We start from the raw sequence: 21,743 nt of genomic DNA on the forward strand, positions 1-21,743 counted from the left end.
TTACTACTACTACTACTACTACTACTACTACTACTACTACTACTAATAATAATAATAATAATAATAATAATAATAATAATAGAGTTGGAAGGGACCTTTGAGGTCTTCTAGTCTAACTCCCTGCTCAGGCAGGAAACCCTATACCATTTCGAACAAATGGCTGTCCAGTCTCTTCTTAAAAACTTCCAGTGTTGGCGCATTCACCACTTCTGGAGTCAGGTTGTTCCACTGATTAATTGTTTTAACTGTCAGGTAATTTCTCCTTAGTTCTAGATTGCTTCTCTCTTTGGTCTGTTTCCATCTGTTGCTTCTTGTCCTGCCTTCAGGCACTTTGGAGAATAGCTTGACTCCCTCTTCTTTGTGGCAGCCCCTGAGATACTGGAAGACTGCTATCATATCCCCCCTCATCCTTCTCTTCATTAAACCAGATTTTCCCAATTCCAGCAACCGTTCCTTATCATCTTTGTTGCTCTTCTCTGTACTCTCTCTAGAGTCTCAACATCTACTGACAGTTGAGACTGGATGGGGGGGGGGAATGGAAGGAGTGTTATTTCTTTGCAGTCACCTGGTTGTTAGCATATAATATATCATCATCATCATCACCACCACCTCCCCCAAGTAACTGCATTAATGCCCAGCAGCGAAGCAAAATCTATTTTGGTGCTGAGCAAATGCTCTCTCAACTGTATTGTAGTGCCTCTTTTCATGTAGGAAGTGATTCCACCAAGAAAACTATTTCCGGTGTCACCCGGCTTTTGCATTGCTAATATTTCACCACTCAATCGCTTGGTTCTTCTTCCAGTGCATAAGGAAAACCAGAAAGTTGGAAGGGTAGAGAGACTGCACTTCACTCCTTGCGAGATGCCAATGACATCATTTCAGACAAATGGCTGTCTAGGCCAGGGGTAGGCAACCTTGGCTCTTTCATGACTCGTGGACTTCAACTCCCAGAATTCCTGAGCCCTCATGGCTCAGCTTGGAACCTCTCCCTTTCCCCTCAGCGTGGCTGGCTCAAGAATTCATTAAAGAGCCAAGGTTGCCTACCCCTGGCCTAGGCAACGGAAACTAATCAAGGAGAGAAGCAACCTAGAACTTTCCTGGCAGTCAGAACAATTAATCAGTGGAACAACCTGCCTCCAGAAGTTGTGGGTGTTCCATCACTGGAGATTTTTTTAAAGAAGAGACAGATAGCCATTTGTCTGAAATGGCATATGGTCTCCTGCTTGAGCAGGGGGTTGGACTAGAAGACCTCCAAGGCCCCTTCCAACTCTGTTATTCTGTAATTTAGGAAAAAGTCAGCATCAGCAAAGGATCTCAACAAGTCATCTTACTATACTAAGCCTTGACTTCAGCCCTAGAGCAGATGCACGGATCAAGAGTTTCCATGAATGCCTTCTCCCTTTGGGTAGCTGTGATGGCTGCCAGATCTCTTGGCTGTTGCAATTACTCAGCAGCTTCATCAATATGGAGGCTCCCCTATGAATCACCCCTTAGAAATCAGGATGTGGAACAAAGCCCTCTTTGTGGTTGAAATAATTGGGTGGGAAGAAAAATCACATGGGGATTGTCTCTATTTTAAACAGCCACCCACTCTAAGAAAGAAAAAAATGGTGCTGGATGCAAGTGTCATCTAGATACGTCTGAAAACTATTTGGCTGTGATATTTTTACTGTGCTTGGACTTCCAACAATTATCCTGCCTTGAATCTTTTGCGTCTTTGTTCACCTTTGCAAAGCAGGGTTGGTTGTTTTTTTCATTTGTTTGTTTTTTAGGTAGAGTTTATTTCCTGCCAAGGAGAGAGTCACTAAACCCAGTTCCTGCTGGGGTACAGAAGTGACAAATCTCAGCTTCTGCTCATTTGGCATGACCAGCCTGTTTTCGAATTTGGATAAGGAATGACGTCATCCATAGCTTCCACCAAAATAAGGTTTATTTCCTGCCTCAAGTAAATCAGCTAGCTGTATTTCACATGCAAATGAACCAATTACCTGCAGGTAGTCTTTGACTTATGACCGCGATTGGGATCGGGACGTCAATTGCTAAACAGGGAGATTGCTAAGTGAATCACACCTGATTTTACAACTTTTTTTTTGCCATGGTTTTTAAGAGAATCACCGCAGTTGCTAAGAGAATCATGCAGCCGTTAAACCAGGGCTCTTCAAACTTGGCCCTTTTATGACTTGTGGACTTCAACTCCCAGAATTCCTCAGCCAGCCTCCATTTTGTTTGTTAGATTTAAGACAGGGGTCTTCAAACTTGGCCCTTTTATGACTTGTGGACTTCAACTCCCAGAATTCCTCAGCCAGTGTGCAGTATGCAGGCTTCCCCCACTGAGTTTGCCTGTTGGAGGCTAGCTGGGCAGGTCACAAATGGTGACCACATAACTACGAGATCCTGCAACTGTCCTAAATATATTCCAGTCGCCAGGCGTCCAAGTTTTGATTACATACTGTGGGGATGCTGAGATGGTCGTAAGTGTGAAGACTGTTGTAAGCCCCCCTTTTTTAGTATTTTTGCAACTTTGAATGGTTTCTAAACAAATAGCAATAGCACTTAGACTTATATACCACTTCACAGTGCTTTACAGTCCTCTCTAAGCATTTTACAGAGTCAGCCTATTGCCCCCCCCCAACAATCTGGGGTCCTCATTTTACCGACCTTGGAAGGATGGAAGGCTGAGTCAGCCTTGAGTTGGTCAGGATCGAACTCCTAGCAGTGGGCAGAGTTATCCTGTAATACTGCATTCTAACCACTGCGCCACCTGGGCTCCTAATGCAACATCGGATCAGCTACAGCAATAGTAATAACACTTAGACTTATATACCGCTTCACAATGCTTTACAGCCCTCTCTAAATGGTTTACAGAGTCACCCTATTGCCCCCCAACAATCTGGGTCCTCATTTTACCAACCTCGGAAGGAGGGAAGGCTGAATCAACCTTGAGCAGGTCAGGATCGAACTGCTAGCAATGGAACGCAGAATTAGCCTGCAATATTGCATTCTAACCACTGTGCCACCATAGCTCAAATGGTTGCAAATTGAGGAATACCTTTAATTTACCTGCCTCCCAGGTGTATCTCTTTCACCACAACCAGTAGCTGGTTTTCCAAACCTCAGATTGCAAGGACCTACTAAATGTCTAAACAGATTTGGAATTACCTGCAGCTTCTACCTGCCGAGACACAGATGCATGCTTCCCCCCCCCCCGCCATGGCCATGTGCCCTGTATTTTGCACTGTCAATGTGGCATTGCAAGATATTTGGGCGATAACAGCTGGAAACCGGCTTGCTGGTTGTGGGGAGATAACCACTCGTGGCAGAACTACCAGGCTGTCCTCCGTTTCCAATTTTTTTCTGCCTGCGCCACCAATCTGGCTCTTCTGTTTCCCAAAATTTTTCCAGAGAAAATTCTAGAACAGAATGTTACTTATCAGAGGTTCCCAGCTGAGATGCCAAAAATATCTCCAGCTTGTTCCTGAAATCTATTCATGGTGTGAATAAGGCTTGGTGATTGACTGTCATCAAGCAGCAGTCTTCGCTCATAAAAAAAAAAAAACCAAAGGCAGGCAAGGCAACCAGTTAGAAAAACAGCCCTGTTTTTGTTTTTTTTTTGCAGATTTCCAAATATCATTCAACCTTTGCTTCAAGTTAATAACTCTCAATTATCTGGGTCCATTTTGGACAAATGAAGTGCACTTGTTGGAAACCAGGCTGTGATGTCTCAGCGTCGCTGCAGAGGATGAGGGAAGTGGCCCATCGGAGGGAAAAACCGAATAGGAGTGGGAGCAAAACAGAGGCACTCCTCGACTTGTAATACTTCACTTAGTGACTGTTTGAAGTTACAACGGCACTGACCAAAGAGGACTGTGTTTCCACACGTACAACCGTAGCAGCATCCCTGTGGGTTATGTGATCAAAACTCGGGATGCTTGGCAACTGGCTCCTATTTAGGCCGGTTGCTGTGTCCCCCCGGGGGTCATCAGATTCCCCTTTTGCGACCGTCTTACAAGCAAAGTCAATGGGGGAAAAATCAGATTCGCTTAACAACTTAGCAACTGCAGCGATTCACTTAACAACCGTGGCAAGAGACATCGTAAAATGGGGCAAAACTCGCTTAACGACTGTCTCACTCAGCAACATAAATTTTGGGCTCAATTATGGTCATCAGCCGAGGAGTACTTGTACAGCTAGACCAGGGGTAGGCAACCTTGGCTCTTTTATGACTGGTGGACTTCAACTCCCAGAATTCCTGAGCCAGCCTGGCTAAGCAAGGAAACCTCTCCCTTTCCCCTCAGCATGGCTGGCTGAGGAATTCTGGGAGTTGAAGTTCACCAGTCATAAAAGAGCCAAGGTTGCCTACCCCTGGTCTAGTCTAATGAAAAGAAGAAGTAGGGGAGACATGATAGTAGTCTTCCAATATTTGAAGGGTTCCTACAAAGACGAGGGGGTCAAACTATTTCTCAAACCACCAAAAAGCAAGACGAGAAACAATGGATGGAAACTAACCAAGGAGAAAAGCAACCTAGAACTAAGGAGAAATTTCTAAAATTATACCTTATATTGAAATGGTATAAGGTCTCCTGCTCACGCAGGGGGGTTGGACTAGAAGACCTCCAAGGTCCCTTCCAACTCTATTATTCTGTTTTGGCAGCTCTTGAGAAGATGGGCAGATTCGTACTGCTTATGGCGATGCTTGGCAACCACTGACTTTCCTTATCGGTCATCTCAAGAAGAATTTCAGGCTTAGAGAAGGAAGTTCAAAGTTCTTAGAACGCAGAGTTGGAAAACTCATAGAAGATACCATCCCTTTATCAATCCCTATAGCAACCCATCTCAAAAGGGATTAGGCCTAAAAGAGATGTACCATGTGAGTTCTGACAGTGCAAAAAGCTAGGAAGGAAAAAAAAAACTTATCCATAGCAACCGCTCAAGATATATTTTCTCTCGATCTTCATCTGCCCCTTCCTGAAATAGCTTGTTAAAAATCTCAGGAGTATGTCTATTTATTTATTTTTGATTATGTGTAATCCAATCCTATTGTGTGATGTGTAATCCAATCCTATTGTGTGTCTCTAGCCAGTTTTCCCACCATTCCTACACAATGGATATACTATTGAATGCTGTGTTTGTTGGTCAGTCATTGAGACCTTGTGAAAAAAATAATAAAGCTCTTAAAAAACCTCAATGGAGAAATTTTTATTATCTATAGGAATATTGGCAAACTGCCTGGAGCGAACAATAAAAAAAAATTGAGCTAAACAAAATGTTTAAGCTTCTGTGCAGCTGCAAATTGCCTTCAGGTTTTTCCGTTATCTAGTTTTATTATCTCCTGAACCCGATTCATGCTTTTGGGGAGCAGTTGGCAATTGGTTCCACCCATTATACAGAAAGGAATACAACCACATAAGACATGTGTTCCATGTAGCAGTGTTCCAATATCTCAGGGGCTGCCACAAAGAAGAGGGAGCCAGGCTATTCTCCAAAGTGCCTGAAGGCAGGACAAGAAGCAAAGGGTGGAAACTAATCAAGGAGAGAAGCAACCTAGAACTAGGAGAAACTTCCTGACAGTTAGAATTAACCAGTGGAACAACCTGCCTCCAGAAGCGGTGAATGCTCCAACACTGAAAGTTTTTATGAAGAGACTGGACAGCCATTTGTCTGAAATGGTATAGGGTTTCCTGCCTGAGCAGGGGGTTGGGCTAGATGACCTCCAAGGTCCCTTCCAACTTTACTATTATTATTATTATTACTATTATTATTATTACTATTATTATTATTATTATTATGAATGAATGTAAGCCACAACTGAAATCAGGGTGTTTTAAAAAAAAAGACTGAAGTAGCTGCTTTTTAAAAAGGCGTACAAATTGGATAACAAATCTCTCTTCCAGCTACTTTTATCATTTTAAAATTCCTTCCAGCTTGCTTTTTCCCAGGATCCTTACTCAATGCTTTGCAAAGAAGGTACAAGTAGCCTCATTTAGTGACTGCTTTGCTTAGCAAACATTCGCAGTTACAAAGGTGATGAAAAAGTAACTCCACATTAAAGATGGGCAGTCAGAAAAAAAAGATACAGTAAGGCGCCATTTGCAGGACAGCTTCTTACCCTTTGCATCTGCTTTCTTCTTTTAAAACATTTTAAAAGTAATTTTATGTGGACCAATGGGAGGAAAGGAAGGGAGAAGAAAGGAAAGAAAACAATTCTAAACCATTTTGCTGAGAGCATATTTTGTTTTTGAAACAAGTTTTGCACTATGGCCAAATCAAATTCCCCTGTATTTTTGCCTATTGACAAGTCATATTTTCCATAATTCTCTTTCAAGGCCAGTTTATCTGTCTCAACAATTCATCCAATACAAAGGTCCAGAAGCAGTGCTTCAGGATTTCACTTAAAATTCTGGAACAATTTATAGCTGGGAAGTGGAAAAAAAAAAAACCAACATTGCCTCCCAACATTTGCTGTTTAACAACAATACTATTAACCACAATTGTGTCAGGAGTAGAAATTGTTGGATATCATTAGCACAACATCTCTAATCAAGACGCTTATAGTTTTTCCACTGGAAGGCTGAGTGCCGAAGAATTGATGTTTTTGAATTGTCATGTTGGAGAAGATTCTTGGCAGTCCCTTGAACTGCAAGGACAGACATGTCAAACACAAGGCCCAGGGGCCGGATGCGGCCCGTGAAGTGGTTTCATGCAGCTCACGAAGCCATCCTGGAAACAGTGAGGGAACGGCCCCCGCTGCCTTGGCCCTGGCCCAGGCCAGTCGGGAGCCAATGTACAATTTTGTGGTGGCCATCTATGCCGAAACACATTCAGTCTTAGCTCCACAAGCCCGTCCGGAAACAGCGAGGAACCAGCCCCTGCCGCGTTGGCCCCGCTCCCTGGGTGCATGCTGGGGAGGTGTCACCCTTTGTGAGGAATGAAGAAATGGACCATGCCTTGGCGCTTGCCCTGGTCCCACCCCCTTCTGCCAGAGACCCTCAGATCTGTCCCACTCCTGCCCAGGCCCCCACAGGCACCCTTGACGCGAACAATGTAGAGCTGGTCACGCCCACCCAGTAGGCCACACCCACTCCCTGCCCACCCAGTAGGCCGCACCCACCCTGGCCACACCCACCTGCCCCCCCCGAGGGCAACCGCAATGCTAATGCGGCCCTCAATGAAATTGAGTTTGACACCCCTGTGCAAGGAGATCCAGTCAGTCAATCCTAAAGGAAATCAAGTCCTGTCTATTCTTTGGAAGGACGGAGTCTGAAGCTGAAGCTCAAATACTTTGGCCACCAAATGAGAAGAGAAACTCCTTGGAAAAGACCCTGATGTTGGGAAAGATGGAAGGCGAAAGGAAAAGGAGGAGGGCAGAGGATGAGATGGCTAGATTGTGTCATCCACGCAATGAACACGAATATGGGCAAACACTGGGAGAAAGTGGGGGCCCAGAGTGCTGTGGTCCATGGGGCCACAAAGAGTCGATCATGACTTAGCGATTGAACAACGTAATTTCTCCACATTGAAGCATTTTAAATAAAAAATAACAACACCCAAGAGGAAAGTTCTCACAGGCACGTGTGTATTAGTCTACAACAGGGGTGTCAAACTCAATTTCATTGAGGGCTGCATTAGCATTGCGGTTGCCCTCGGGGGGGCGGGTGTGTGTGGCCAGGGTGGATGCAGCCTACTGGGTGGGCGTGGATGGAATGGGTGTGGTCTACTGGGTGGGCGTGGCCAGCTCTACATCGTTCGCATCAAGGGGGCCTGTGGGGGCCTGGGCAGGAGTGGGACAGATCTGAGGGTCTCTGGCAGAAGGGGGTGGAACCAGGGCAAGCGCCAAGGCATGGTCCACTGGAAGAGCCTCACTGTTCCTCTCAGGCCATGCTGGGGGGGGTCTGGATGGTGGTGCAGGCTGCCCAGAGCCCTGGGCGGCAGAGTTCAAATGCCGAGCCTGGCCCTTGAGCACCCGCGGCACCAAGCCCAGCCCCACTTTGTCAAGGCTGCTGCTCAAGGTTCTCCTGGTTCCTCGCTGTTTCCAGACGGCCTTGTGGAGCTAAGACTGAATGCGTTTCAGCATAGATGGCCACCACAAAATTGTACATTGGCTCCCGGCCAGCCTGGGCCCGGGCCAAGGCAGCAGGGGCCATTCCCTCACTGTTTCCAGGATGGCTTCGCAGGCCACATGAAACCATTTCGCGGGCCGCATCCGGCCCCCGGGCCTTGTGTTTGACATGTCTGGTCTACAAGGAGGAGCTTTCTAAGGCAGGGGTCCTCAACCTTGGCAATTTTAAGACTTGTGGACTTCAACTCCCAGAAAGCTGGCTGAGGAATTCTGGGAGTTGAAGTCCACAAGTCTTAAAGTCGCCAAGGTTGAGGACCCCTGTTCTAGGGGCTTTCAGAGGCTACTTACAGTGCAATTTACAAACCTTCATTTAGCAATGATTCAAAGTTACAATGGCACTGATAAAAGTGATTTACCGCTAGTCCTCACACTTATGACCATTGTAGCATGCCACACAATCATGGGATCAAAATTCGGGAGTTTGGCAACCGGCTTGTATTGAGGATGGTTGCGGCATCTCAGGATCAGGTGACCATCATCTGCTTCTTTCCCAGCTGGCTTCCACCGAGCAAAGTCCAGGAGAAGCTGGATTCGCTTACCAAACACCTAATTCAGTTAATAATTGCCGCGATTCGCTTAACAACTGCAGGAAAAAGGTCATACAATCAGGTGTGACTCGCTTAACGAGCTCCTCGCTCAGCTACAGAAATTCGGGCCCCAAATGTCATAAGTAGGAGGAATAGCTGAAGTTTAGAACCCAACACATGTTTAAGGTGAACGACAAGCATTATTATTATTATTATTTGCCAAAGGGGAGAGGGAGAAATAGTAATAGTAGTAAAGTTGGAAGGGACCTTGGAGGTCATCTAGTCCAACCCCCTGCTCAGGCAAGAAACCCTACACCATTTCGGACAAATGGCTGTCCAGTCTCTTCTTAAAAACTTCCAGTGTTGGAGCATTTACTGCTTCTGGAGGCAAGCTGTTCCACTGATTAATTGTTCTCACTGTCAGGAAGTTTATCCTTAGTTCTAGGTTGCTTCTCTCCTTGATGAGTTTCCACCCGTTGCTTCTTGTCCTGCCTTCAGGTGCTTTGGAAAATAGCTTAATTCCCTCTTCTTTATGGCAGCCCCTGAGATATTGGAATACTGCTATCATGTCCCCCCTTGTCCTTCTCTTCGTTAAACTAGACATACCCAATTCTCGCAACCGTTCCTTATCTGTTTTAGCCTCCAGTCCCCTACTCATCTTTGTTGCTCTTCTCTGTACTCTTTCTAGAGTCTCAACATCTTTTTTACATCGTGGTGACCAAAACTGGATGCAGTATTCCAAGTGTGGCCTTACCAAGGCATTGAAGAGTGGTATTAATACTTCACGTGATCTTGATTCTATCCCTCTGTTAATGCAGCCTAGCACTGTGTTGGCCTTTTTGGCAGCTGCAGCACACTGCTGGCTCATATTTAGGTAATTGTCTACTAGGACTCCGAGGTCCCTCTCACAGTTACTACTATTGAGCATGGTGCCACCTATGCTGTACTTGTGCATTTGGTTTTTCTTGCCTAAATGTAGAACCTTGCTTTTTTCACCATTGAATTTCATTTTCTTAGTTAGTGCCCAGTGTTCAAGAAATCGTGAGAATATGCTTCCAGAAAGGTGATAGCTGGGAAAAGTAGTTTAGCAACATCATCAGAGGATGATAAATTCCTCCTCCTTGCATTAAAATATAGCCAGTTTAAGGTAAAAACATAAAGCAGAGGTTGCTTTTTAAAGGCAATTTTAAACATCAAGCTATTACTTCTGTTATCATTTTAATGTTATTATCTGAAGGGCATCAAGCTGTGAACAAAAGGGAAAATGCTGGCAAAAACTGGATAGAAACATGTTTTTACAATGAAATCAACTGTCAATTTGAATCTTCCAGATGGAATAACATATTGGGCTTTAGGAGATTTGAAAAAACAACAATAGCAAAAAAAAAAAACCCACAAAAAAAGGATAATAAGTTATCTTGGAATGCAGAGAGGGAGTTTTATATCTGAAACAACTCCTTATTCACTGTAAATAAAATATCTGGCTAAAGATGATCTGAAAGTTTCATTGTTTCTTAAATTTAGGATTGTCCATCTTTTTGAGGAATACAGTCCTGTAGAGGCAACATAACTTTGGATACAGACTGACGGAATGCAATTTTAATCCGGGGTGTTAACGCTCTGACCAAAAAAAAAAAAAATCCATGCAGAAAGTTAGTTGCCCACCAGCTTTGACACATCACAACTGTTCTGACATAGTTCTCAGCTCTCAAAATATCCCCGATGTGAGAAAATCCATTTTAAGACCGACTATTTTAATACCCACTGAGTTTATAAAGTTTTTTTTTTAATCAGAGTTATGAGAAAATGAGACTGGATAGATTTATAGAAACAATCATGCCCAAATGATCCTAAATGAAAATAAGTATTTGCGTTCTAGGAGTATTGCAACGGACGGATAAAAAAATATACAGTGGTCCTCAGCTTATGACCACCATTGAGCCCAACATTTCTGTTGTTAAGTGAGACCTTTGTCAAGTGAATTTTGCCCCCTTTCTTGCCACAGTTGTTAAGTGAATCACTGCAGTTGTTAAATTAGTAACATGGCTGTTAAATGAATCTGCTTCCCTGTTGATTTTGCTTGCTAGATGTTTGCAAAAGAGGATCACATGACCCTGGGACACTGCAACCGTCATAAATGTGGGTCACTTTTTTCAGTGCCATTATAACTTCAAATGGTCACTAAATGAACTGTTATAAGTCGAGGACTGCCTGCGCAAGATTTAATTCTCAGTTCAGCCCGGAAAATAGCAAGGATTTGGGGCGTTAAAAGCAATTGCAAATCCATTGAGCTACATCCATTCCCCACGACCTTCCTTGCGCAAAAGCTTTGACATCTTGCATAAAATGCAAGATGTTTCCTCTCTATCCAATATTGAGCTTGGGAATTGTGGCTGAAGCAATTAAAGACACAATATCCAAGTGAGAATAATCGTCCTGCAATTACTTCACTGGGCCAGGGTTTGGAAAATAAAAAAATTCTAATTAGTTTTTATTTTCCAAGCAGATTCTTTATCCTCACCTCAAGCATTTTAGGCAATTGTAGGATCTCAAGGAGCTGCTGAGACAGTTCTGCAGAGAAATTATTGAGTCTGTCATTTGTATTTCTATAACTGACTGGTTTGGTACCACAACCGAACAGGATACAGTCTTCAATGAGTAGTTAGGAGTGCAGAAAAAAAAAAAATTGCAATCAGCCTGCCTTCCATTGAGAACCTGTATATTGTGTGGGTCAGAAAGAAGGCCGAGAAAATATTTACAGACCCCTCACATCCTGGACATAAACTTCTCCCCACAGCTATAGGGCCTTGCATGGCAAGACAACTAGACACAAAGACAGTTTTTCCCCTCCTGTGGTCACTCTGCTAAACATTTAATTCCCAAATCACAGCCTTATGCCTAATGATATTTACCCATGTAGTAGAGCTGTATTACTATTATCCTTCTCATCTTTCCTATTACCTATTGGTATCTTACGACTATCACTTTGTTGGCTGTATCTTATGATTTATGATAGTATCTTATGATTTATGATTTATCACTTTGTTGCTTGTATCTACACTGAGAGCTTATGCATCAGAGACCAATTCCTTGTGTGTCTAATCACACTTGGCCAATAAAGAATTATTCTATTCTATTCTATTCTATTCTATTCTATTCACATTATAACATTCGAACCTCACTTGTACTACTGCATCCACAAATCTATGTCACAGGATAACACTACCACCAAAAAAAGAAATAATCAGATCAGATCAAAACCAAAAGAGAAGCCTATAAATTCAGAATAGAGTCAGGGATTTTTGATATGATATGTCTATTTGATGATGCTTCAGTTTCCTATTGTAATATCTAGAAAATCAATTTTCGGAGATATACAGTACATTCCTCACGTTCCATGAATCCTTAAAGAGCCAAGTGCTGCTTGCATTCTATTCTCCATTCTGTCATTCCGGCACTTTTATTTATTTATTTATCTATTTAAAGCACATTGAGGATTAATTATGGTGCTTGATTGCCTCCATAAAAATCAACCATAAAATACCAGGCTATTAGATAAAATGCTGCTTCCCACTTTGAAATATTTAGAATAACATTTAAAACACTTTTTTTTTTTCAAAAAAATTAAAGTAAATAAACTCTGCGAGTCCTTAAGGTTTAATTTGGAGAGAGGGAAACAAATGAAGAAGCGAGATTATAGCGTGCATTTAGTAGGTGGAAGCGGTTATGTTGTAAAAACAGTGCAATACTATCCCTAACAAAATACTATACCTGTTGGGTTTTTTCTTGCTAGAATTAAAGATCCTCCAATTTGCTCTAATCTCATATGTTTTCTTCCTTCTTCTCGTTTGTTTATAAGTCAGTGGCTCATTTGATTTAATTATTTATTATGTTGAGATTCACAGGCATAATTACAGTGCCAGCATCATTATCAATAATACTAATGATTATTAATAATAACCTCCTGTGAATGTGGTAATTATTCCAAATAAAATCAACACTGTGGACCTTGTTATTATATAACAATTATAAGAATACAAAAAGGATGAAAATTCTGCTGTCGTCTTTCTTTCTGTCTGTCTGTCTGTCTGTCTGTCTGTCTGTCTGTCTGTCTATCTATCTATCTATCTATCTATCTATCTATCTATCTATCTATCTATCTATGACACACCTAATCAGTTTTGAAGCTTTTAATTTTCATTCTTTATTTTTTTAAAAAAACCCTCTTCTTTCCTGTGATTTGCATCAATGGCTGACAAAGGAAATGGAAGTGATTAACCCACAATTTATATGTAACAATTTGAAAAGATACAGCTACCCAGATCAATAATAGAACTGCCTGCCAAAATACAAACCAACATACAATAAAAAAGCAGAAATCAAACAACAGCTGATAACAAGGGACGTGCTTTCTTTCAAGCGCTAAGCACTAGAGAAAGGGAATGTGGAGACCATGGAAGTCTTTTTGCAATGCCTGTTTGGCAGTTTACTATTTTTTATATGCACTTGAACATTTCAGCTCTGCAGTAACCTACAAAGGTTCTGTTCCCAAGGAATTTCTAGCAGATTTTTTCCCCTCAAGAAATATGCTTTGCAGACAATCATATCCTATAGAGATAAATTAACTGCTCTAGTCCTGCTAATATTGGAGTAGGAAAATGTACCACCTCCGCAAATACATTGTTGCCTACTGTGTAATTAGGATTAAGGCACGGATGAAGAAAAGAATCTGATCCATCTCGAGCTAAGGAAAGGAAATTCAAAAACTCATCATTTCAACGAAGGACTTGTGGCATTTTTTTCCAGGGGTATCTCAAAAACCTCACGATGTTCTCTGATAAAATATCCAACTTCAATAACATAATTTTGAACCGCTGAAGCAGAAAACTCCATTCCATTTGTCAATGATTGATTGGGTTTGAGATGTTTGTAGTGGTAATGGTGATGGAAAGAGGTTGAGGCCATTGGTTCCCAATAGTAAATCTTTTCCAAATTGTCAAGTTGGTTATCAAGGTTGCCATTTCTCAACATGGCTATAACTGTGATTATAAAGGCAGAAGGTGATCAATCTCATCCAGAACCAACCATGGATGTGATAAGCACATACTGATGTGTGGTTTTTTTTTTTTTTAGTTATTTCAACCAAAACAATGCATTTTTCCCTATAAGTAAGCATGTTTGTGGACCTGTGGCCTTCACCAAGGTAGAAGGTAACTTTTGTGTAAAATAATAATAATAATAATCATGAGATGTAGGCAGAATCTGTTTATCTAAGTGAGTTTGCTTAAGATAACACAATCATCTTAAGACCAATGGGACATTAAGCAAACATATTGTCTGTTTCTCTGGTTCTTTGCAAGAAGTAACTGGATGCAAGAAGTAACTTGATACCTACAATGCATCCGCTGAGTAAGGTATTCCAGCAACATTTCTCCATCTTGAAAACACCTTTGAACTGCACACCTGAAACATACCTGAAGCCACTGACATCCCCTGGGCTTTGCTGAAGATGTTACCTAGCCTGATAATGAAACATTTAGAAACCAACCCACGAGGCGGAGAACGAATCTTCACCCACATCTGGCTATATATTTGTAGATCGTTCCTTCTTCTGCTCCCCTGACGTTTTGTAACAATGTAGTAGGTTTTTTTTCCCCAGACTATTTTGGTTGACCCAGGTCAACAAAGAAAGAAGTGCCATATGCACACACTTGGTCCATGCAGTTGTTTTCCCCGTCCCTCCAAGTAGCAAAAAAAAATCGTGTCTCTTTGGATCAAGGTGACTGATGATCAAGGGGGATTGGAAGCAACGGTAGAAAAGATGAAGACCAGTTCTGAAATGACGTTGACCTGTTCTACTCCTATGAAGGGGTTATGCCGCTAAGGAAATGAGTGGGATCAGGATGGATGTAATTGTCCTCTCTGGCGTACATCCAGTGATGGAAGTAGAATAGCCCGACTCTATAACCTCCCTAGAAAAGGTTGGACGGTGCTTCTAACTACAGCTTTTGGGATTTCTGGCTAAGACACCATCACCGTGTGAGCTCTGTTAATCAAGGGCACAAAATTGAAAATTCCACTTCTTCATGACTACACTGGAGGATTGCCTTTTCTACAATTGGTATTGCACAACACAGAACCCCTGGATTTCCTTGTCCTGCTTATTTTGCCCAGACTGTGGCAGTAGCTACTTCTGGGGGGGGGGGACGGAACTAAAACCACATATACCTTTAGAATTAGCACCGGGAGCCCAAGGAAACAAGTCTAAGAAAACAGCAACCTTATTTGATTCATACTGCTTGTGCAGCCAGCATAACTGCATCCGCAACTGGAATATTATTAACCCAGCAAGAAACAAAACCCACAGCTGATAAAGAGAAGAGTTTGGTTTTTAATTCTGCCAAAATCTGGGCTGTGAATCAAGTTTCAAAGGATGGAAAGGAACAGCGTGGAATTCAGACCGATAGGATGTCAAGGCGATCCAAATTTTATCTGCTATCAGCGAAAACACCGGCACTACCACCCAGCAACAAAATCCTGTTTAAAATGACTCAGTTGGGAAACCAGCACAAAAGGCTCAGAGCATATCCCCACCCTTTCCAGTCTGTATCTAGTTATCTTTTACATTTTATTAAAAAAATAAATAAATTCCGACCTGTCACAAAGGATCAAATTCTGTGGTCCAGCTTATAAAATAAACTTAAGGGTCTCTGTAGGGCATAATCTTCGGAGTCTGTTCCCATCTCATTTTCTATCCCTTCGTATGAATTCTCACCCAAGGGGATTCAAACAGAAAGTGCCCTTACATAAGAAAGAAAACCTCAAAATTTTAAGCAGCTCATCCAACAGGCACCATAAGGAAGGGATATCTGGTGTGTGTAGTTTGGACACTGTTGCGGACTCTCGAAAAAGGATAACACGATTGTAACAATTTTTCACGAGCAATCAGACAGCGCACATTTTTCAGTCATCCTTATGGCTGATTTCAGAGGCTTTCTGGATGGAATTAGGTACTCTCAAAGCCTTCTAAGCATGCTGACCAAACCAGCCAGAACTACATAAACCACACAACACACCTCCTGTTCTAATTTCAGAGGCCACGCAAAGTTCCTTCTCCAGTCACTCCTAGTTTATACCAATATTTTTGCATTAATTATCCTTGTTGGATAATTTGCAGTTGCAAACAAGGACCAATCTTTGCAGCTGTTCGCTAAATTCCACTTCTCCACTGCCATGAGATCACACAATAAGATCAGCCCCAAAAACAAAAGATAGAAGAACGGCCACAGATACAAGCTTGTGCTTCTTTACTGCCCGGGTGGAGGGAAGCGGAGGGAAACCTTTATCTATAACTTTGCCTTATTTTCAACTAGTGGGATAGAACGGGTGTACCGTCAGTCAATAATAACAAAAATGACAAATTCAGACTCAACATCTGGCTAACTGTGCAGATGTTTGAAAAAAAACGGTGGTTTCTTGAAAACTCCTTTCAAATGCCACTGAAGGTTGATAAAACCAGATTTGGGAAGAACGTGGCGCAGTGGGTCAATTAAGGAAGCATTTCCATAAATTGAAGTGCCCGTCCACAAACCACTATAGAGAGACTAGGGTTCAGAGAGGTTTATTAGCCATTATCTTGTTTTTATGACTAACTTGAGAGCCGGAAAGAAAATTGTGTAAGCCGACTGCACGAAAGAATGACAGAAATCAAGGATTTGTGTCTTGACGTTCCTTCTACTTACTACTTTACAGTTTCAATCTTCCATTCATGGATGAAAAGTAATGACACCCCTCATCCCTGTCAAAGACTCTTAGCCAGTGTTACAGTGAATCTGGACCCAATAAAATATCAATTCTACAAACACAAAGAAACTCAGTAACCTTAATGCGGGATTATCTAACTCTGAAAAACATAAGGGACCAATCAAGGATAGAAGTGTATTTTCCACAATGCATTTGAAAGAAAGGATCACTGTTATTAAATAAGAATTCTCCCCCCCCCCACTTTTAACAACTTGGCAACCTGCAGCTGCTAAAACAGATGGCTATTTCAGAAATAGCTCTTCTCCGAGACTCTTTGAACTGCGAGAAATCCAATGTTGGCCACGGGTGGGGTAAGGCGCACGACGGAGAATCAGATGTTGTCACTCTGAATGAATTTACAGTGTGACCAAGACTAGATCATGTGAAGAGCTGTAAAAAAATCCAAACTGTCCTTTTGAGGACTATGCACAAAGTTTAATTTAGTGTTACTCCTTTAGCATATTTTTTTTTCTCTAAGCATATATGCCCAAGCACCAGTTTTGCAATAGTAATAATAAGCCATGGTCTGTCTGTCTGTCTGTCTGTCTTTCTCTTTCTTTCTTTCTTTCTTTCTTTCTTTCTTTCTTTCTTTCTTTCTTTCTTTCTTTCTCTTCTTTCTTTCTTTCCTTCCTTCCCCTTCCTTCCTTCCTTCCTTCCTTCCTTCCTTCCTTCCTTCCTTCCTTCCTTCCTTCCTTATTTCTTAATTTCCTTCCTTCCTTCCTTCCTTCCTTCCTTCCTTCCTTCCTTCCTTCCTTCCTTCCTTCCTTCCTTCCTTCCTTCTCTCTCTCTCTCTTCGTCTATTTCTGTCTCTCCTTTTTGATTTTAAAATTCAGGGGGTTTTTTGTTTTGTTTTGTTTTGAGAAGACTCAGAAAGAGCACTTTTCTTCACCAGAGCTGGCCTCCAGTACATCAAACTTTAAGACTAACAACAACAAAAAGCGGCGGCGGCGGCGGGGGGGGGGGGCGGCAGAGGACTTAACCCAGGGTTGTTTGTCTTCCTCAAATTCCAGCAGACAGCATTTCTCAATAGATCTCGCCAGCCTTTTCATTCCCACCTACAGGGACGATTCTACACAGAATCAAGAACGGGGTCAAATCGCCTGATCTAATTTCTTCTTCCACGCTATTACAAAACCAGGTCATATTTATTTATTTATTTATTTTGTATCTGCAGGCGGTTGATCTCCGCCACTCATTTACGGTTTGCTGGGTTTCCAACCCCCCCCCCCCGTCTTCCCGGGTCCTGATTCTGCAAAAAAAAAAAAAAAAAAAAAAAACCCTTCCTCCACGAATCAAATAAAAAGAAAGATCTGATGCCGAAGGGATGCTGTCCGTAGGAGGCAATTTGGGGGTGCGTTTTAAGGAGCACGCCTTTTGCAAAATTCTTTCCTCCGTCTTCTCCTCCTTCCACGCGCTTCTCCCCCCCCCCCCATCGTTTAAGTAGAATAAAACCGTACTTCTTCCTCTCGGCTCTAGTTCTCTCCCTTCCCCCCCCCCCCAATCTATCCACGGCTATCTTTAGAAGCGGCGTTCCAGATAGAGATACGTTACCGATCAAACGCTGCGGCTCTGGGGGGAAAAAAGAGAAGAGAAGAGGCAGCCGAAGCCGGGAGGGGTGGAGTAGATGGGGAGGAAGAAGAAGAAGGGGGGAATGCACGCGCGAACACACACACACATACACACAGAGAGACACACGCTTGCACACCCATCCACACGCGCAAGGGAGAATTTGCAAGGGACAAGGGCGAGGGGGGGGGGAAATCAGTCCTTCCTGCAACCCCCCCCCCCCCCATACACACACACATACCACTCGCAACCTCGGCTTAGTTGCCTTGGAAGTCGCGAAGGGGGAGGGGGTGGATGGGAGGGAGGAAAAGGCGATGCTTTTGTTGACGGAGCCCCCAAGAAAACCTCCTGGGACCACCACTCAAAAAGAAGAAAAGAAAGAAGAACAGCTTCCCACGCACACACACACACACAGCCCAAGAAGATCCCCCGCCCCCCCCGCCCCCCAGTCCCGGTGGAAAAGCCCGACCGGGCATAGGAGCAGGTCTCCGTTCTGACGACCAGGCAACCCGGGAGTTATTAAGTCCGCACCGTGGCACTTACATTCTGTCGGAAACGAGCAAGCGGCTGTCGACCATCATCTCTGGCAGAAAATCCAGCTTGAATGAAGAAGTCATGTCCTTCCTTTCCTTTCCTTTCCTTCTTTTCTTCCTTCCGTCTCTCCTTTCTGTCTTTCTTTTTCTTTTCTTTCTGTTTTTCCCCTCCCTCTCTCGTTGGGTTCCAACGCGCCTCTTCCCCCCTCCCCCTGGCTTTCCTGCACACACACACGAACACACACACACACACCCCTCTTGTGCACGCCGCTCTGGCTGGGCGAAGGAGGCGGTCGCTCCGGCTGGTCGGCGGGCGGCTCGGACGGCTCTCCCGGCCGCGAGACAGGTGCGGGAGGCCTCCCAAGGCAACAGTGAAAGCCGCCGCCGCCGCCGCCGCCACTTGTCACATTCTCTCCCCCTCTTCGCCTCCGCCAACCCGCCCCGGACTCCGCCGCCGAGCAACTGGCTGCGCGGCGCCAGGTGCCGAGGACCGGGAGGCGGAGTTACTACCCCGCTGCAGCGAGAGTTTAACCCCTGCCGCCCCAAAGGGCCCCCGACGGGGAGGGCAGGCTGGGCTCGAGGGAGGAGGAGGAGGAGGAGGAGGAACGGGGGGGGAAGGGGAGGAGAAAGGAAGGAGAAGGAGAAAGAAGGCAATGGGAGGAAGTTGAAGGGGAGAAAGGAGGAGGAGGAGAGAGGGGGGGAGGGAGGGAGGAAGGAGGAGGAGTGGGAAAAGGGAAAGTGGAGGAAGAGGAGGAAGAAAAAAATGGAGGAGGAGGAGGAAGAGGAGGAGAAAGAAGAAAAGGAGGAGGAAGAGGAGGAGGAATAAGAAGAAGAGGAGGAGGAGGAGAAGAAGAGAGGAGGAGGAGGCGGAGGAGGAGAAGAAGGAAGAAGAAGAGGAGGAGGAGGAAGAAGAAGAGGAGGAGGAGAAGAGGAGGAGGAAGAGGAAGAGGAGGAGGAGAAGAAGAAGAAGGAAGAAGAGGAGGAGGAGGAGGAAGAGGAGGAGGAGAAGAAGAAGAAGAGAGGAGGAAGAGGAGGAGGAAGAAGAGGAGGAGGAGGAGGAAGAGGAGGAGGAAAAAGAAGAAGAGAAGGAGGAAGAGGAGGAAGAAGAGGAGGAGGAGGAAGAAGAAGAAGAGGAGGAGGAGGAGGAGAAGAAGAGAAGGAAGAGGAGGAGGAGGAAAAGAAGAAGAAAGAAGAAGAGTAGAAGAGGAGGAAGAGGAGGAGAAGAAGAAGAAGAGGAAGAAGAAGAAGAATAGGAGGAGGAGGAGGAGGAGGAGGAGGAGGAGGAGGAGGAGGAGGAGGAGAAGAAGAAGAAGAAGAAGAAGAAGAAGAAGAAGAAGAAGAAGAAGAAGAAGAAGAAGAAGAAGAAGAAGAAGAAGAAGAAGAAGAAGAAGAAGAAGACGTCTTCCTACATTTGAAGGATCTCTAGGTTGGGTTTTCAAGGGAGAACAGCATCTAACTCTCTGGAAGAATTGCAAAACAGCCAGTGGCTCAAGGGTTGGACTCTGTAGTGTAAGAGGAACCCTCGGAGGGGAAGAACTTTTAAAAGGTTGGAAAAACAAAACCTTCTTTCTCCCCCCCCCCCCTCACAGACATACACACAATCAAACTGGTGCATTTCATAGCATGGCTGCCTCACTTTGCAAAACCGAGAGCTTTGTAGAAATTTAGAAATCAGGCCGCAAATCAAAAGCGTCTTGATCAAGCGAAAGGCAAGTGGTCATGGGTTGATTGGCATCAAAAGGATGACAGGCATTTGGGTCAGTGGGGGATGAACTTGGCCCCGCCGCGTGCCTATCTTTAGGACCCTCAATTATACATGGATCATAAACTCAGAAACTACATTATTCAAGCTGTAGATGGGTAAAAAAAAAAAATCTAGCAAAGTTGTTAAGAATTTTTTTTCCTCCTGGATTTTGAGAATATTTAGTATTGACTGCTTGGGATGGGAAAAATATTGTTTTTTTAGGAGAGAAAACTTGTAGTCAAGACTAACTGGAGAAGGGGGGGGAGTCTGTGATTAAAGATCTTTTCAGATCCACATATTTACGGTTCTGCTTCTAAGGCACTTAAATGCCGATTCCATATCTTGTATACGGAAGAATCTGAAGGACCAGCAGTCCTATGTGAGTCATTATAATAAATAAGATTCTAATAATGAGACAGGTTATTATTTTAAGCAGATGTCTCCTTCCTTCGCATAAATTCATCAAACTGGCTTTTGGAAAATAAAAAATGTTTTTTTACCTCTCCTAAACAAAATAACTATACAAAGGTTCACAACCTCTTGTGCTTTTTGCCAGTCGCATAATACCAGATTAGCCGAAAACTTTAAGGAAATTCTTTTTTTTTCTTTTTCTTTTTTACTTGGTTTAAAAACCAGCCACGCTGCACCTTCAAAACAGTTATACTTCTTTAACACTACAGATGAATAGAACAATTTAAATATAACAATTTAAATGAAGCTGTAATTCACCACCAACATTTCCTTTCTTCATCCAAGCAAATTTATCTCTGCATGATTACATGGTTATATAGTTGCAGGGAACATTATGTCATTGCAAAATGTATGCTGAAAGTAACACTATTTTTTTAAAAAAAAAAACAGCCATAAAAACCTTGCTGAGTATTCCGATTGTTTCAATCTAGTCCTGTAGCCTTTTGTTTTAATGTAAAATGCCCTTGTTTGACTTGGTGTCACTGAGATGCTAAAATCCCAAATTATGCAGCTGCAATAGCCAATCAAATTAAAGCAGTGAGAGTAAAAGAAACTCAAAGTGCCTTCAAGACCTTCGGAAAACTATGGATACAACCTTCAATTAATCAACCAATTAAAGTTAAAAGCACTTTAGCCTCAGTTCATAGAACAGGGGGAAAAAGAAATTAATTTACCTCTGTGCATGACCATATGCGCTTGCTCGTAAGAATGGAACTGGAGAATTTTTATATCTGACATACTTGGCTAAATTAGCCAAAGTACTGGGTAAATTCATGCAACAACGGAGCTTTGGTACTGCGGTATTAAGAGTTTCTCTATTGCATTTTTGTTCTACGCAGTGTTCTTCTAAAACACTCACTCCCTTATTTAAAACAAGGTCCCGTGTCGTAGTTGCATTGGCTTCCGTTACCAACCTGTGTAAATTATTTACTTATACAGCTTCGTCCATCAATCCCTCAGTGGTCCCGTGGAACAATTTAAAC

General features: G+C 43.2%; 1 protein-coding gene across 12 annotated transcripts in view; it reads right to left on the minus strand.

Moving 5' to 3' along the window:
* The window catches only part of CELF2 (CUGBP Elav-like family member 2), a 341,120-nt gene extending 322,065 nt beyond the window's left edge, over nt 1-19,055 (minus strand). For 2 of the 12 annotated variants that reach the window (XM_039347407.1, XM_039347406.1), the window contains exon 1: nt 18,556-19,055. In XM_039347407.1, coding sequence (XP_039203341.1) covers nt 18,556-18,629 — 74 coding nt within the window. In that variant the 5' untranslated portion in view covers nt 18,630-19,055. The remainder of the gene's footprint in view (nt 1-18,555) is intronic. The other 10 variants (XM_039347410.1, XM_039347409.1, XM_039347414.1 and 7 more) reach the window with 6 other exon arrangements.
* Between the last annotated feature and the right edge of the window lie 2,688 nt (nt 19,056-21,743).

The sequence above is a fragment of the Crotalus tigris genome, unplaced genomic scaffold (genome assembly GCF_016545835.1).
Source record: "Crotalus tigris isolate CLP2741 ecotype Arizona unplaced genomic scaffold, ASM1654583v1 scf7180000018068.1947079, whole genome shotgun sequence".
In the NCBI taxonomy this organism is placed as follows: domain Eukaryota; kingdom Metazoa; phylum Chordata; class Lepidosauria; order Squamata; family Viperidae; genus Crotalus; species Crotalus tigris.